Here is a 16558-nt window from a genome sequence, read left to right as displayed (position 1 = left end):
AACTTGGGCTCCCATGAGGACAAGTCTCGTGCATCAGTAATTGGTTCATCCGAAACAGTCGGAAAAGGCAATTTTTTAAACATACCTCCCTTAATTATTCATTGTACCTCCATTTTCTATTTTTTTTTATTAAATTTACTTAATAGTTAACATAAAATAGTTTCTCACTGTGGTCCAAATAAAAAATAAAAAAAATCATTATTCATATAAATTTTAAAATAATTATCATATAAGTCAATAAATTCATCATGTTTAACCTATTTTCTCTTTCCTTCAATAGCTCCGAATATTATAAACAGTTTCTTCAAAATTTTCACCCCCTTACACCTCTCCCAAATCTCACTAAAACAAGTCCATCAATTCTTGGAGAATTAATCAAGCATATAACTCAATGCATATTTAAGGCGAGAACTAAAAAGAAAGTAATTTCAGTTATTTACATCAAATCTCACAAAGCTTCAATTGCTTCCTATATGTGGTTGATCACAGCTTTTGGTGTTTCTAGGTTGCATGATACTCCTTGTTTGTGGTTTGAGGGCCGATGTGTGAGTGCTTGCAAGTTTTGGTATGATGCTGAAGTAGTTTCAACTATTCTGATCAGTCAATGGTTGGCTTCATGACACGGTAAAAGTTCATATTGTGTGCGCTGGTACTGTGATGACATCAGAATGAGTTGGTGCAGTGTGTGTGAGATAAAAAATTCAAAACCTAAAAAATTGATGAAATTTGAAAGATTTCACTATGGTATTTAAAAAAATGTTTTTTTTTTTAAAAAAAATTGAGTAAAATTTGATATTTTGTGGCATAGTGAAGTGTGCCAAGTTAGGTGTAGCTAGTGGTGACAAGGATAGGGAAAGGACAATAAGTATGATAATAACAATATGTGAGTATGGTGAAAATATGAAGAATAATTATGTAGCATAGAGAAGTTATAAAAATTGTCTATATCCTAACTTAAAAGACTCCTCAACTCAACTTTCCCCTAAGGAATAATTTTTAATTGTGCAACAATATAGGGTAAACTAACAGGATAATCTTATCTTATGTTTGGCACAAAGTATGATTTAAATAAAATGGAATAAATTATCCTATCCTACCTTTTTCATCCTTGCCAGATGTTAATGTAAAAATTATTTCGATCAAGTGTCGAAATACATTTTTCTTTGACAGAATTGTTATTACAATTGAGATTTCAAGAAAAAAAACCCATAAAAACTATATAAAAGTCATCAATGATTCAGAATGAAGATAAAAAAAATATAAAAAAAAGATCAATGGTTATGACCGTTGAAAATGATTATATATAGCGATTAGAAGTTAAATAGTACAGTATCAATTTGTATAATATATAAATTATTAAAAAAAATTATAAGATTGATTTGACATCGGAAGAAAGAAAGATAATGAAAAATTATAGATTTGAAACTCTCCCTAATATAAATTAAAAATTAACAATTTAACATTATTATTTAAAAACAAAAGTTGTTGGAAACCTTTATTGAAACTGGTACAGTGCCCAATATATACAACACTCATCGAAAGCTTAAACGGGTTTCAAGCAAGTTATCAATCATTTTACTTCCAATTATATATACCATTTCAATTTTATTTTATTCTTTTTCTCCTTTCTTTTCAATTCTTTCCTTTTTGTTTGCAAATCAATCACCAAGTTGCCTTTTTTTTTTTTTTATAACTAAAATTAACTAATCACTCAAAAATCTTCATAAAAGTCATTCTCTTCTCCGAATCGACATCTGAAACCCAAGTTTTGATGAAAATTGCAAAATTTTCCACTCAACACCACTAAACCCAAAAAAAGTAAGCATCAATGCAATCACTAGGCTGCCATGCATGCTTATTGCCATCTTGATAATTTCGTAGAAAGAATATAATGTCATTGTCTTCCAAAGATATAATTACTAGCTAGGGAGTAGAGGAAAGATTTTTCTTATTTCTTGAACCTGATTAGACTGTCTAATGAGAACAGATAGCATATACTAGTTGATAATCACATAAGAAACCTAACGTTTGAATGTGATAGGTATTTCTGTAAAGAATGAACGTATGGGAACAACAAATTAAAAAAACAGATACTTCACCAGCTCTTCCACACTCAAACAGCAAAGTTGGTGTCGGAAAAGGATGTTTAATTTGTGAAAATGTCCGTACAGTGCATCACTGGGTCGATTGATTGCTCTTACAAATCTAATAGAGATTTTATTTTTAATTATGTGATGGTTATCACAACGTGTGAAATGAAGTTCTAGAATCAGTTGATAACAGCTGGCCTGGCCTTATAAACCATTTCAGTTCTCTTATTTGTTACCTTTCTAGCTAGGTTTTTTTACATATATTCTCTATACGAAGCTGTAGATAAGATTTTATACGTTTGATATAAGGAAACATACATTTTAATTTTTTTTTTACTTAAAAGTTACTCTGGACAAATATGCACGTAAGGTGTGGAGTACTTACTTATCATTCCCATCCATATATAATTCTCAAGTCCATTGATTGAACCCGGAACAAATAATTGGTTATTTATAGAAGAGAGTGACAAATTAACTGATTTTAAATCCTTGAAACATGAGGAATCTTTGGGAAATAATAAACAGATGGAAACGTATGCATTCTATATTTCTGTGTTAATTTTACTAGTCAATTATGCAGAGCTGTTTCCATCTTTCTCTTTAGACTAATCGATAAGTGGTCGATCGCAGATAAATTATCAATTTAGAATGAGCTGTAATATAATAGAAAGCTAGATATACGATAAGGAACGCGGGGACTTGTTATTTATCTACAGTGTTTTTCAATCTGTCATTTGCACTAGTCTATTTTATCTCACGACTTTTAATTTGTCTTGTTTTACTTGTTAGTAATTCTTTTTTATTGTTTATCCTAGCTAAAACAGAAAAACTTACTGTTTATAAGCTTCTTTTATGTTTTTCAATGATGTGAGTTGTGTTATAAAATTCAACATTTTTTTTAATGTTTATCCTAGCTCATATATAATCTTCTTTTATATATGTTAATTTTTTTTCAAAGATGATGAGTTGTGCTATACCATTTTTATAAATCATTTTTGGTTAATTTTACTCATACATCAATGTCCAAATTTAGTTTATAAAGGAAGAGAGAGAGAGAGAGAAGAATCTCACTTGTGCATTTTAAGTATTCATTGATATATTAGTGATTTTTTTTAATCAGCTGGTATCTTGGTGATAATTACTCACGTAAACTATGATTATGCTATTCAAGGGTGACTAATAATTGCTCACTGATATTAGGCGATATGATGAACTCACTAGCTATAAACTATTGAAATGATTGCAAAAATGAAATTTCATATTGTATGAAATGCGCAAATGGGTGGAGTGCCGAATAGATCGAAGACCCATAGTTTCCTCATTTGCACAATCATTGTTGCTTAATTTTCCATGTTGCTTTTGACTTTAAAGAAAGCGATTACTCGGAAGAGTACCTCTTTGAAAAATTAGAAAGCCGCTTTTGGTGATTGTTAATATAACAAACATAAAGTATATATTATCGTGATCCTTCGCCTCTACCAAGTGGTGCCATCATTTGGTGAAAAGTTGTAGGGCTACTCCTACCTAGTATCTTATGCATCCATTGGAAATTAAATATGACTTGGATTAATTGTTTTTGGAGAATGAAGTGCCTGTGCATTGGATATTCAGTTAAAAAAACCTTTATTCTACTACCGGATCAATTTTAGTGATGCAATATTAATCTATCTTTTCAGCTAGAGTGGCACAGTGCTATATAATTTTCTCAGATAAAATAATACGATTGGTCATGATCGAAAAAAGTAATTAATTACTGGCGATTTAATTATCATAAAATTTACATGAAAAAGGTAACGACTAAGATAATGTAATGATACGAAGGGCAAGTGAAGAACACTTTAAAAGGATTTGTTTGGTTTAAATATTTAGATGATAGAGGATCAAAATCCATCCCTTCCAATATTAGAGGATTTGGAGATATTTGGAAAAAAAAAAGTACATTATGTGTTGGATTAGACTTTAGAGTACGCGCGAGTACCTTATTCTAATATTTCTTTAATGATAATTAAAATGTTAACATAAACATTGTGACTCTACTTTAATAATATAATAAATATCAAATTAACAAATATTTATATTGATACAGAGAATTAACATATATTATTAACAAATGTTAGTATAATACAAAATTGATTATTTTTCATTAAACAAAAGTTATACAAGTAGATTTAATATGATGTCAAATCTTTATTTGATAATAATTAATGACATTTTGTTTTTGCAATGAGGAGAAAGACACAATATATAAATTGTGCCGATTGAATTGTTCTTAACTAATTAAGAGACACATCTAAACATATCTTGAATCAAAGAGTGTGCGCACATTATATATTAAGAAAATAAAAAAAAAATCAATAAAAAGAAAACAACTTATTATAAAAAATACAAAAATATTTAATATTCTTTTAATTAATTAAAAACAATTGGTATATTAAATATTCTTGATTAGTATTTTCACGTATATATTCTCTATATCCTTGGCTGATTTTGACCTGTGAACTAACCTGCCCCGTTCTTTACCATTTGTCCTTTTCCAAATCCAATATATGTTTGTGAGTAGTGCTTCTTCCTCTGTGGATACCCAAAGATACTAATTATCAGTGATAAAGTGGATAGCCCAATTTGGTAAAATGAGGTGGAGATGCATCCATGCCGTATCGGAATAGGATAGTTTAATAATATTCTTAACACAAGCTACATTTATGCATGCACATGGATTAGTATCGTACTTTCACTAAAATTATATTCTATATCAATCGTATTCGATCGGAAAGCGGAATGTAAAAAGTGCTCTTTGTACTTCAAGAAATCATGAACTAAATTTTGATTAAACACTTCGTTACTGGATGCAACTCATTCTAGTGGCGCACTGGTGCCCACATATTGCTCTCAAATTTCATATGCATGCCTTTTGGCGTTTGAGTGTCAGTGGAACTAATTAATGGTTATAAAACTAATACCTATAATTAATTAGCCAATCAATTAACGAAGCTTCATTTTTTAAAATCGATCTAACAAGATATAGATCGTTTATATTAAAAATACATAAAGCATCGTGCATGTTTAGTACACATGAAAAGGTATGATAGAAAGTATACATATTCTGTGTGGAGCAAAAATAGTTTTGCTAATTTATATTTATAGTAACTAAATACACCATTTAAAGAATATTAACTAATATTTTGACCATGATTTGAGAGAAATTATAATATTTTAGATCGACAATCAATTTTCTGTTAAAATTATGATAATTATCAATATTTTTAGAGTGTGCTATTAATTTATTATTTAAATCTTAAAATCCTTTTAATTAAAAACAATATTTATTAGTTTGAAAGAATTTGAAATGTATTTTGTAAAATTCTCTAAAATAATTAAGCATCGTAACAATATTCAAGAAGATTCCTTTCTATGATAATGCCAAATAAGTCTCAGTTTTAGATGACCACATATATGGATGTATCGTCTGTCACATAAATTGAAATTAGCTTAAAGAAACCTTCAACTTGCCTTCAACTCAAATTGTATTATTAATTCATGATCTGGACTGAAATTCTTAACAGCTTAATTGGCCTCGCTATAAAATAATGATAATCACTAGCTAGGTAGCTAGATGAACATAATTATCCAAATTTTCTGTTTTGATATGCAAACTTAATGATATATTACCCTATTGATCAACAGGAATATCCTCATCAATCATCACTTTTTTAATCGAGTGATTCTAAATCTAATTATGGCCAAGGGTACATTCATGGCAAAAGAGACTTGCATCATATTTTTAAAGAGACTTATTATATTATTAATTTATCATGTTTTTTTAATTATATTTTTGTTTTTTTTCTATCTTTCCTAGTTTTTATTGTTCCGGAAAATGTTTTCTCGTAATGAAGATGACCTAATCTAAAACACTCAAGTGAAGTGTATTGTTTGTCATCTTAGATTAAGGTGACGACCTTTTTATCCTTACTTAAAGCGTATATCCTATGTGATATTCATCGATCAAGGTATTATGACATTTCAAAATGTTTTATTATATTCTTTGATTATTGGAATCTAATTATGTCCATATCAGTTTTATGACACATTTAAATCTCTGAAAATAAGTAGGTCGAGCTTAAATTTGATAAGACTAGATTGGATTAGGAGCCAAGTCAGAGGAACTGAGCTAAAAAGAACAAATAACAATCCGACCTAGAAGATACACAGTCCGCAAACCTCAAACACAAAATACATGAAGGCTTGGATATGAGGATCAAATAAGGATCTGATTGGGAAGGTATATAGCCTTCGAGCATGAAATGCGTAGAAGTAAAGTTAAAGGGATCTGAAAATGATCCAACCTAAAAGATACACTTATCATATATTATTTATCATATTTAACACTTTTTTATTTTCTATTTTTTCATCTTTTCTTCTTTCTATGCATAGATAGATAGACTCTTTTAAATATAGTGTTATAATGTAATTGACTCGAACTAAGTTTGAGTATATGTAAAATTTATCTATGATAAATAAAGTAATCACGTACATGATAGGTAAAAACATGGTTAATTACCCACACATTAGTTTACATATATAATTATAATAATAAATATATATGTGGAGTGTATAGAAACCTAATAGACATTAATCCTTATTATTTTCTGTCACACTTCAACTCGAATTCTCTCATGATACGTGAATTGTATGAAATAATACACAATAAGAGCTTCACATTCTATCTCTTGCATATCTAATTAGTAAACCATTACAAGGACTAAGAAGTTAATAAATTGCATCACAGTAACATAAAAACGATAATCATAAGTACTCTTCTATCTTGCAAAGAAGTTAGTCCACTCTACTATCAAATGTTTGAAAAAAGAGGTCACCCCACAAAATGGTTTGATGTTTAGACTTTGAACAGTATAACCTTGAATTTATTGACTAGAAACGTGAAAACGGGTGTTGTAATGTATGAGTTGAGGTAAAAAAAAAAAAAAATTATATTTTATAATTCTATCGAATTTCAACTATAAGTTAACTTAGGTTATATATTATAATAATTAATTAAATTATTTCAAATACTATTTTATATTATAAATTATAAATAAATTATACTATTAATGTTTCAGTTTAAATAGTCTTCAATATAACACCAAATTAATTAGGCCAAAAAAAAACTATATAGACTATATATACCTCGCTGCCCTTTACTACCTGAATTCAACTCTTACCACCCGGCACTAGTAGCTTACCACAAATACGGTTTCTATAGATTTAGCTGGAGAAAGTCAGAAATTTTCTTATCACGTTCACTTCACGTTATTTAAATAACAACGTGAATTTGATGTACGTTTAGCAACTTCCTTCGAAAGAAATTTTAGTTGACCGACACAACTTTCAAAGTCCTCCTTTCTTATGATATATTTTTTTTCTCAAGTCATACATAGACCTACCTATGGAGAGAAATTCTTGACGGTCTTGTTTTTACACATTAATTCAATATTCCTGGGTTGAACAAGAATAAATTAGTATATACATGGGTCTAATTAAAAAATACAAGTAATCAATTACATGTATATATATGCATATATGTAAGTTACATCTACCAAAAAAGTACTGTTCGTTAGTAGATATTTATGTAGAATTTAAACAATATAGAATGTGGTATATATGCAGTTCCCTTAATGACTCTGGTATATTATATTATATCCACTCTTTAAAATAATTTGCAGGGTAGCTGTATACTTTATAGTCCCAGAGGACATAAATGCTCAAAATAAGATAAGGTATTCCTATCTTTATGATCTTTTTTACAAAAAAAAGGAAAATAGGAAAATGTTTATAAAAATATCAAACAATAAACTATATCTATCCAATCAACTTCCGTGGGTGTGACTCCATTGTCATTAACCCCACACCTTACTCTCCATCATCATATATACCATCAAACCAATCCATTTTTTCTGCTCTCTCTCTCTCTCCCACACACACACACACTCTCACATATACACATACATATCACAGTTTGGTTTTGATTTGAGGGGGGAGGGGTGAGAAAATAATCTTTGTTGAAGTGAGAATAGTTAATAATGGGGAGGAAGTGCTCACATTGTGGAACCATAGGCCATAATTCAAGGACTTGCACATCTTTGAGAGGCACATCTTTCGTTGGACTTCGCCTCTTCGGCGTGCAATTAGACACTACTTGTGTTACCATCAAGAAAAGCTTTAGCATGGACTCCTTACCCTCATCATCATCTTCCTCATTCTCTTCATCAAGAATAACCATTGATGAAAATTCTGACCGAACCTCTTTTGGGTATCTCTCAGATGGTCTCTTAGCTCGAGCCCAAGAGAGGAAGAAAGGTATATCCACACTTTTTCTTCAGGAAGATAATAGTAGTTATTACGTTTCTTTGTAGTTTCAATCTATAATATATGTCTGTACAAAATAAGCAGTCCCCCCCCCCCCCCCCCCCCCTTCCCCATTATTTTTAGATATTATATGAATTTGTTGATATATGATTTGAAATTATTAATACAAGAAATTATATATGCACTAGCTAGTATCTTTTATCCTGACTTTTTGGAAAATCTTTGATTATTATTGTTGAAGTACTTTTCCTTCATTCCTATCTAGTAACTACCATTTCATTATATGTATATATATAATCTAACATTGTTGTTATGCATTTTTTTTAATGCAAACTTAATTATCAGGAGTGCCATGGACAGAAGAGGAACACAGAATATTCCTTGTTGGACTTGAGAAGCTGGGAAAGGGTGACTGGAGGGGAATCTCAAGAAACTTTGTGACTACAAGAACCCCAACACAAGTGGCAAGCCATGCTCAAAAGTACTTTCTTCGATTGGCCACTATGGATAAGAAGAAGCGACGTTCAAGTCTCTTTGACTTGGTATGCATATCAAATTAATTCATATATGATGCTTTTATTAGCTACCTGATTTCACATTGAATGATATATGTTTCTCTTTACACTGAAAAGTAATTTACTTTTTCTTTTTTTCCTTTTCCTTTGTCGTTGAATTATTGTGGCAGGTTGGTAGCAACAAAGCAGGTTCTAATTCAGTTTCGGCTCATCAAAATGATGAGTCTAAATGTGAAGTTAAGAATAATAATGATGATGCCACTTTGTCGTTGCTAGGGCGTATAACCTACTTTCAACAAGAAACCAAATCATCAGATTATAAGCAAGAAACATTTGATAATTGCTCTAATCAAAGTCAACCAAGTGAAGAACATCAACCTGCAGTTCTTAATCTGGATCTCACTCTCGCAGCCCCCAAGGCAAAGACCCTGCAGGAACAAAACAAACCATCCCCTTCTGCTCCATTTCTGCCTGGGCCAATTATCAGCGTGACTTAAACTGCCATGTACCCTTTAATTTATCTGTTGTCAGGTGTCAACTGGTGTAGAAGATCTTATGGTCAAAGAAACACATTGTTCTTTGCAGTAATGGTCGTGAGTAGTCGTTATTAGTCCCTAATGATCTATGGAATGATCAGATCCCTTCAAGATATATAATACACCATCATATATATACATAAAGCAGTTGACTAATATTATACAACAAATTTATATGCAAATCTCTGTGGGATCCAAATTCCAGTTAGCTAGTGTGTTCACTGGGTTAGGTTACGTAATGAGATAATTCACATCAAATGAATTGAATTAATTTGATTAAATATTGTGTTTTTAGACTTCAGTAATTAAGTTTTTTCTTTTCTGCCTTTTTCTATAATCAAATATAGCACCTTCACTTAGTGCCTAAACCATTATCAAGAGTATCTTTAAATATGTTTGTTAACTAACTTTGTCATCATATTTTGAGCAAAGAACTCAATGAAAGATAAAGTATAATTAACCATAGAAAAAGCCAATAATGTTGATGAAATGTAATATCAAACATTTCGATACAATTTTTTTATAAGGAAAAACTTTATTAAATAAACAAAGTGGAAGGAATACTCTAATCCATTTACATAAGTCTCATATAGCTAAATTAGAGATTAAAGATAAATAAATACAAGATAAAAGATGAAACACTAATAAGAAAAAGATCTTTTTATCAAGTTCAAACATGTTCACGATCTGAGATTTATCAAGATAAATAAATACAAGATAAAAGATCAAACACTAATTAGAAATAGAGCATTAGTTGAACATTATCCCTCTTAACCTTGAACCATGCATGTGCACGATCTGAGATTTATCAAGTTCAAAACACCTATATATGAAACTAAAAGGGGCACCCCGCACATTATCTAAATAGACCAAAGAAAAGCATGGGATGGCGAATAGGGCACAACTTTTCCCTCTGAATAGAGAACTAAAGTTAGTAAAATGAGCAAAATATCATTAGGCAAAACCTCTGAAAAACCAAGCCAAGCATAATTAAGTTGCATTCTAAATTCGTTTTGTAACTGGTTAAGATAGAAAAGGTCATCAAAGTTTACCTGAAAAAAAAAACACAACACATGAGGTTTTTTTGCCCTTAGATAAAACTCCTCTTTTTACTCAAATTAATACAAATTGGCATCCTATCTAAAATTCATATTTTAATATAAAATTAAAGAATTGCAATTATTATTTATTAATTTATTATATTATTATTTAATAAGTATAATCATTTATCAATTTTGTTTATCTCATTAAATAATTGTACAGTGCATACGAATTATGTATATAATAAAGGTTTTGATAAGGCTGTCATAAAAAAATAGGGGTTTGGATATGAGGCGAATTTTGATTCTGGAAGAAGATTTTGCAGATTCATTACTACTGGTGTCTTAAAGCTGGCGTGTGGCTTTAGTTCAGATATTATTCTGCCTGTTAGTAATTTCAAAAAGCACTTTTCCGTTGTTTTGTCTCACACGAGGATTTTTTCCCCCCATAAACAGAAATGAAAGGGGAACGAGCATAGCACGGCAAGTTGAACTTGAACACTAGGTTCTAGATCATGGTAGTTTTCTTAATTTAACATAATTTAGCATGTGGAGTTGATTTGAGTGTTTAACAATAGATCGAACCATATATTAGTTTCTTCAATAATGGTTTAATTTGGATATCTTTCGTAAGTGTGGTGCTGTTTTTCTTTCAGTAGCTCCCAAGCAGCACAGTGGAAGAATTGAGTTTTTAGACAACCACATCAATCAAGGTTTTAAAAAATGTTTTGCCATCAATTTTGGCAGCAACATAAAAAAATTTAGAATCTTCGCGATTATATGATTGCAGCCGCATTTGTCGGTAATTTTTCACAATATTAAAGATCGCGTACCACCACAATTTAAAACTTTTCCATTTCAATACTCAAAGTAAAGGTTTGTTTTAAGTAACACGGTATAGGAAAGAACAAGTTATGAACATGTGCATTTTATTTGTAAGATGAGTTGATGATTTTTTTAATAATACCTTATCAGTACTCTTTATTTTTCTCTCTTTCTTTCTATTAAATCATTATTTATCATATATATTTTATCTCTTTAACTGGGTGTCAAATATATAGTACATTAAATGTCCAAAAATCAGTTTTGTTATAAGATTGAAGTGAAAGTGGATAACAAGCATGATAAGAGTAGCTCAACTGCTTGATACATCTAACTTCCTCCTGTGAATTAGTGCAGCTTTGAGTACATGAGGTGCCTGCTTCAGGGTTAGGTTGGTTAGACCCGGGTATTTTGGGCTTAACCATGATTCAGTCCAAAACAATGGGATTTTTCTCTAAAAAGTGGATGGTGATCAATAGATTTTTATTTTATTTTATATAATTTGAGGGGTTTTAAGACTAAAAATAGATTGGAGAGCTATAAAATAAATAATATACGATTATAAGTTTGGAATTTTGAATACGTACTTAGCCACAAACTTTGGTGAAGCATTTTCGGATATGTTGTTTTCTTGCTGCAACATTACAGTCATTAAGATTTCTGAGTATAATAAGTTACAACTTTAATTTGTTTTTTGTAATGTAATGAATAAATAAGCTGTTTGGAAGTGACCAGAAGCGCGATCCCTCTCACGCACATTTAATTTATCTATACCCCAATATATCTGCATTGGCACTATATACCATATGTCTCCTCTCACATCACAATTCACATTCAAGATGATGCAGATGTGCAGAAAGAGACTGATGCTATTCAGAAGAAAGAAAGCATATGGCCCCCCACATTGTGAACACGGACATTTTTGTCGTCATCGTAGAATCGCGGGCCCAGAAATTAAGTAAAATAAATGAATAAAACGTAGTATGAAATTCCTAAATAAGTCAAATTTTGAATCTGCTTTTATTTGGAAGAAATTATTACCTTGGCTAGATCTCTTCCAGTTTGACAAATTTCTCAACTCTATTAATTATATGCATGTTTCCATTAATAAATTTGTAAAGAACCTTGAAATTCAACAAGTCCAAAAGGAGTTATACCAGCTTGTTCAAGGTTTATATTCCTAAAGCTACGTGTGAGCTTAGTTGGTTGGATTTGATAATGCTCTTATTATAGCATATATAAGTGATCATTTGATTAAATTTCACTTGGCAGGGAAAAACACAATTAAAGCTACGGGTTCATTAAACAAAAAATCAAAAGATTCATCCTAACTAATTAATAAGATATATAGTAGCATTTCTTGTAAGGTAAAATTGTAAAGGTATGCATGGCCTTAAGTCAAATTATTTTTACTGATTCTTAATTTCTCTACGCCTTCTAAGTTCTAACTTAATAATATGCTAGCTGTTCCATAATTTTAGTAATAATGCTTTTCCTAGAAATTGTTTTATTGACTTGACAGAACTCGCCTATCTTATGTACGATATGACTGTCATTAATTATTCTAAAACAAACAATCGGCTGACTATTCATTTTGACATTTTCAACCTGATTTGTTTTTCTGGGTTTTATACTTTTGATAGGAAAGTGCAAACAACTTGGTAAAAAATTTAAAATAAGTTAGCAATCCGAATTTTTTAATATTTAAGCATATCGTTTCTACTTCAATCGCACGGCAGGCATGACTAGATGTTGGACTGTTACTTTCATTTATTTTCTCATTAACTAATTAAACTAATAGTACTATATTTGGTCACAAAAAGTATGGTACTATATGAAAGTATAAAGTATTAAGTCTTCATGATAGAATATTAATGTATATTTGTGTGACTAGAAACTGAAGCACATATCCTGCCACATTTTGATTATAAATATGAGGATAAGGATATGAGGGAAATAAAGCGCGTCCACAAGATTCTGTAGATAATATATGCCAATCTAACCCTTCTAGGACTTTCTCTGTCCGGAAAGTTCCTATCACTTTGTGTTAATTTTGTTCAGATCCATTCAAGAGTTGTTGAGAGAAAGAATTTCTTGGATACGAATATGGATGTGTACTTTTTCTTTGAATTTCCCAGATTGATTCGTTAGCATAGACTTCGAAGTAATACTTCTCAAGAATATTTACGAGAATCCAACCGAAGTTTCGGCGGCATATTATATATATATATATATATATATATATATATATATATGATAGTAACTTACATTTATATGCAACAAGGCACAAATTAATAATGCATTCAGTCTACCAATTCCAATTTCCGAAGAACGAAGAAAATCCTTGATTCATACTAGAGCTTGAAATTGATGGAGAGATTTCTATGAATCTGTGTGCACTATAAACTTCTTTGTAAATTATATATTATTAATTGGACAGATGAAATATTTAAGTGACATAAAAAAATAGTTAATATTAATTTACTTAGAATATGTACAATTTAATATACAAGATTTTCTTTATTGATAAATAACGTCAACCTCACTAACAAAAAGTTTGAAAAACTCATATTTTGTTTGACAGCAGATATGGATTATCAATACATTCGTCTATTTTTATTTCTTTGATTGAAAAATAAAATATTAATAATTGTTCCAGCTTAAATAAGAAAATTATATTTTTTCTAGTTGTTGATTTTTTTTTAATGTAATAACATTTTTTAATTTAAAAAAAATGTAAGAGACATGTAATAATTTGATTATTAAGGTTAAGTGAGGGAAGCATCGTGTTGAGTGTCATAATTTCGGTGAAGTTTGTATTTTTACTTTTTTAAGTTCTCAGTTCTTTCCTTGTTGGACCGTTAAACCTGCTCATTTCTTCCAGGAAAATGATCAATGTTTTAGGGTTTATGTATGTGGAACGAAAAAGAGATACAAACAAAAAGAAAAGGAAAGCAATTTTTTTTATAGACGTGATGTGATGAAAAAGGAAAAAAAATAAGTGAAAAAGAAGAAAAATGGAATAGAAAAGAGATGAAATAAAAGCTAGGTCCATGTTTATAATAATTTTTTCTTCAATTTTTTGATAAAATGTTTTTTTTTTTGTACAAGTGTTATATATTTTATAATTTTTTACTGAATTAATTTTTTTATTTTATTTTATGATATATCCTTTCAATCGTTTTTATTAAATCAAAACAGTACTTTCTTCTTTAATCAATGTTATTGAAACTTTTTCAATTAATAATATACACAATTAATTATTTATGTATAGTTATTGTTGTGAAAGATGAGACATTATTTTTAATCACGCAACTATACATAAATATTTCAAACTATTTCACTTTAAATATAATATTGTTAACTATATATCTATTTTACTCATATACATGGTTGACAAATGATTTTTTTTCTTAAATAAGAATATAACAAGATTCAATGTATCCAAAAAAAAAAAATCAAGATTCAATAACTCATGTATGAAAAACACTTATAAAAAAATGTTAGAGTGAGTTTATTTAAACTTATTTGTTGAAAATGTACACCCATATTTTAATAAAATAAGTAATTTTTTTTAGTATATTTGTCTAAACTGTTTTTACTTAAAAAAATATTTTTTTGTTTATTTTATGAAACAAATCTTATATGTTTATTAAAAAAAAATTTTAAAAAAATTATTTTAAAACTACTTTTTTATCTTAGTTCCTTAAATAATAAATCTCAATATCTCAAAAAATTAATAACTGATTTCTAGTTAAAGATATCCGAACTTTACAAGTACCAGGAATAAGAACCTCTCACCATTTACTTGATAGAAAACACTATAAACTATAAACCAGCTATGATGGATGAGCATACGTGTAACAATGTAAGTACGTATAAGCACAGTGTTATAACCTAACTAATTAGGTCTATGTTTATGTTTAATCGTACATTTTATCATTTAATATTATTATTTTATAAATTTTATCTTTCAATTTTTTTTAACAAATTTTATCACTCAAGTTTTTATTTTTATTTTTGGTGCATTTTACCATCCAAGCTTATTATTTGTGAACATTACCACCCAAATTTTTAATTTTGTAAACTTTACTATCATATTAATAACAAAACAATACAGTTTTTTTTATAAAAAAAAACGTAACTTTTTGAGTGACATGTCTTCAACGACAAAATACACAAAAATTAAAAACTTGAATAATAAAATTTACAAAATAATAAAAGTTTCCTAATAAAATATGGAATTAAACCTTCCATCAATTTCTTAGAAACTAGAGTCATATAGTTGTCATGGATGACATTCAGAGTCCTATAACTAATATTAATAATATAAGAAACTAAGAAAATAAACTTTATATATGTAATAATAACAATAGTTTAAATTAATAATTAACCTAGTAAGCACAAGTGAAAGGATCGAAGACAAAGTGATTGGCGCCATCTCGGGGTAGCGTAGTACAGCTCTTATGGAATTATCTTGAACATATATGAGATGGATAAAGGCATATTATACAAGGACCACCATTTTTCTTGGGGGAAAATAAATGCTGTCATGTTCTCCACGGACGCATACCTGGTTCCTCCTTCTGTTAGTGTCATTTTGAATATGGTAGTATTTAACACATATCTCATTCACTGCCCTAGCTCATACAACACAAACACACCAAGAAGTTGATACCACGAGCCCACGCCGGTTTCAAAATTACTTCGCCTACCCAGTTAGAAAGCACGTATATATAATATGGGCCAATGGGAGGCATCCACGTACGACCAGGGTTTCTGACTAGCAATGTCCTCCTGGTTCCTGCCATGAGTATTCACTATTCAGAAATAAATGAAGGGGACCACTCATTGAGGTACGTATGATTCCCTTTTGGTTGATGTTGAATTCTGAATCAACAATGAACAAACATGCAACCTGCTGAACAGCGATTGCATTTGGAAGAGACCAACGTCACCGTGCTCGCCACCATTCATTCTTATATATACTACCGATATGACAGCACATTTTTATATGCTCTATATATCATAAACAGGGGATTTAAGATGCCAAAAACATCTAACCAAACCCTTTCCGGTTATGTTAAACTTCCTGCAATGCGTTTTGTCATGTCCGTAAAATTTGAATGCATGGCTGATGATCACCATGCTCTCACTGTCCCTCTTTATCAGCACGTTCACGGGATTTAAAT

General features: G+C 29.8%; 1 protein-coding gene across 1 annotated transcript; it reads left to right on the top strand.

Annotated features, from left to right (window-relative positions):
• The first annotated feature begins 7920 nt into the window (after positions 1 to 7920).
• Positions 7921 to 9785, top strand: LOC778093 (transcription factor MYBS3). The gene is made up of 3 exons (XM_003525261.5): positions 7921 to 8444; positions 8799 to 8995; positions 9139 to 9785. The coding sequence occupies exons 1-3, from the start codon at positions 8168 to 8170 to the stop codon at positions 9463 to 9465; spliced, it is 801 nt and encodes a 266-aa protein (XP_003525309.1). The 5' UTR covers positions 7921 to 8167; the 3' UTR covers positions 9466 to 9785.
• Positions 9786 to 16558: the final 6773 nt, after the last annotated feature.

The sequence above is a fragment of the Glycine max genome, chromosome 5 (genome assembly GCF_000004515.6).
Source record: "Glycine max cultivar Williams 82 chromosome 5, Glycine_max_v4.0, whole genome shotgun sequence".
Classification (NCBI taxonomy): Eukaryota; Viridiplantae; Streptophyta; class Magnoliopsida; order Fabales; family Fabaceae; genus Glycine; species Glycine max.
The sequence above is the reverse complement of the archived record's forward strand: the minus strand, read 5'-3'. Positions and strand labels throughout refer to the sequence as shown.

What these genes read in the sequence shown, in the direction of transcription:
- LOC778093 (XM_003525261.5), top strand. Translation starts at nt 8,168, where the DNA reads ATGGGGAGGAAGTGCTCACATTGTGGAACCATAGGCCATAATTCAAGG. An exon ending in AGCCCAAGAGAGGAAGAAAG is followed by an intron (nt 8,445 to 8,798) that starts GTATATCCACAC and finishes CTTAATTATCAG; the next exon opens with GAGTGCCATGGACAGAAGAG. An exon ending in GTTCAAGTCTCTTTGACTTG is followed by an intron (nt 8,996 to 9,138) that starts GTATGCATATCA and finishes TTATTGTGGCAG; the next exon opens with GTTGGTAGCAACAAAGCAGG.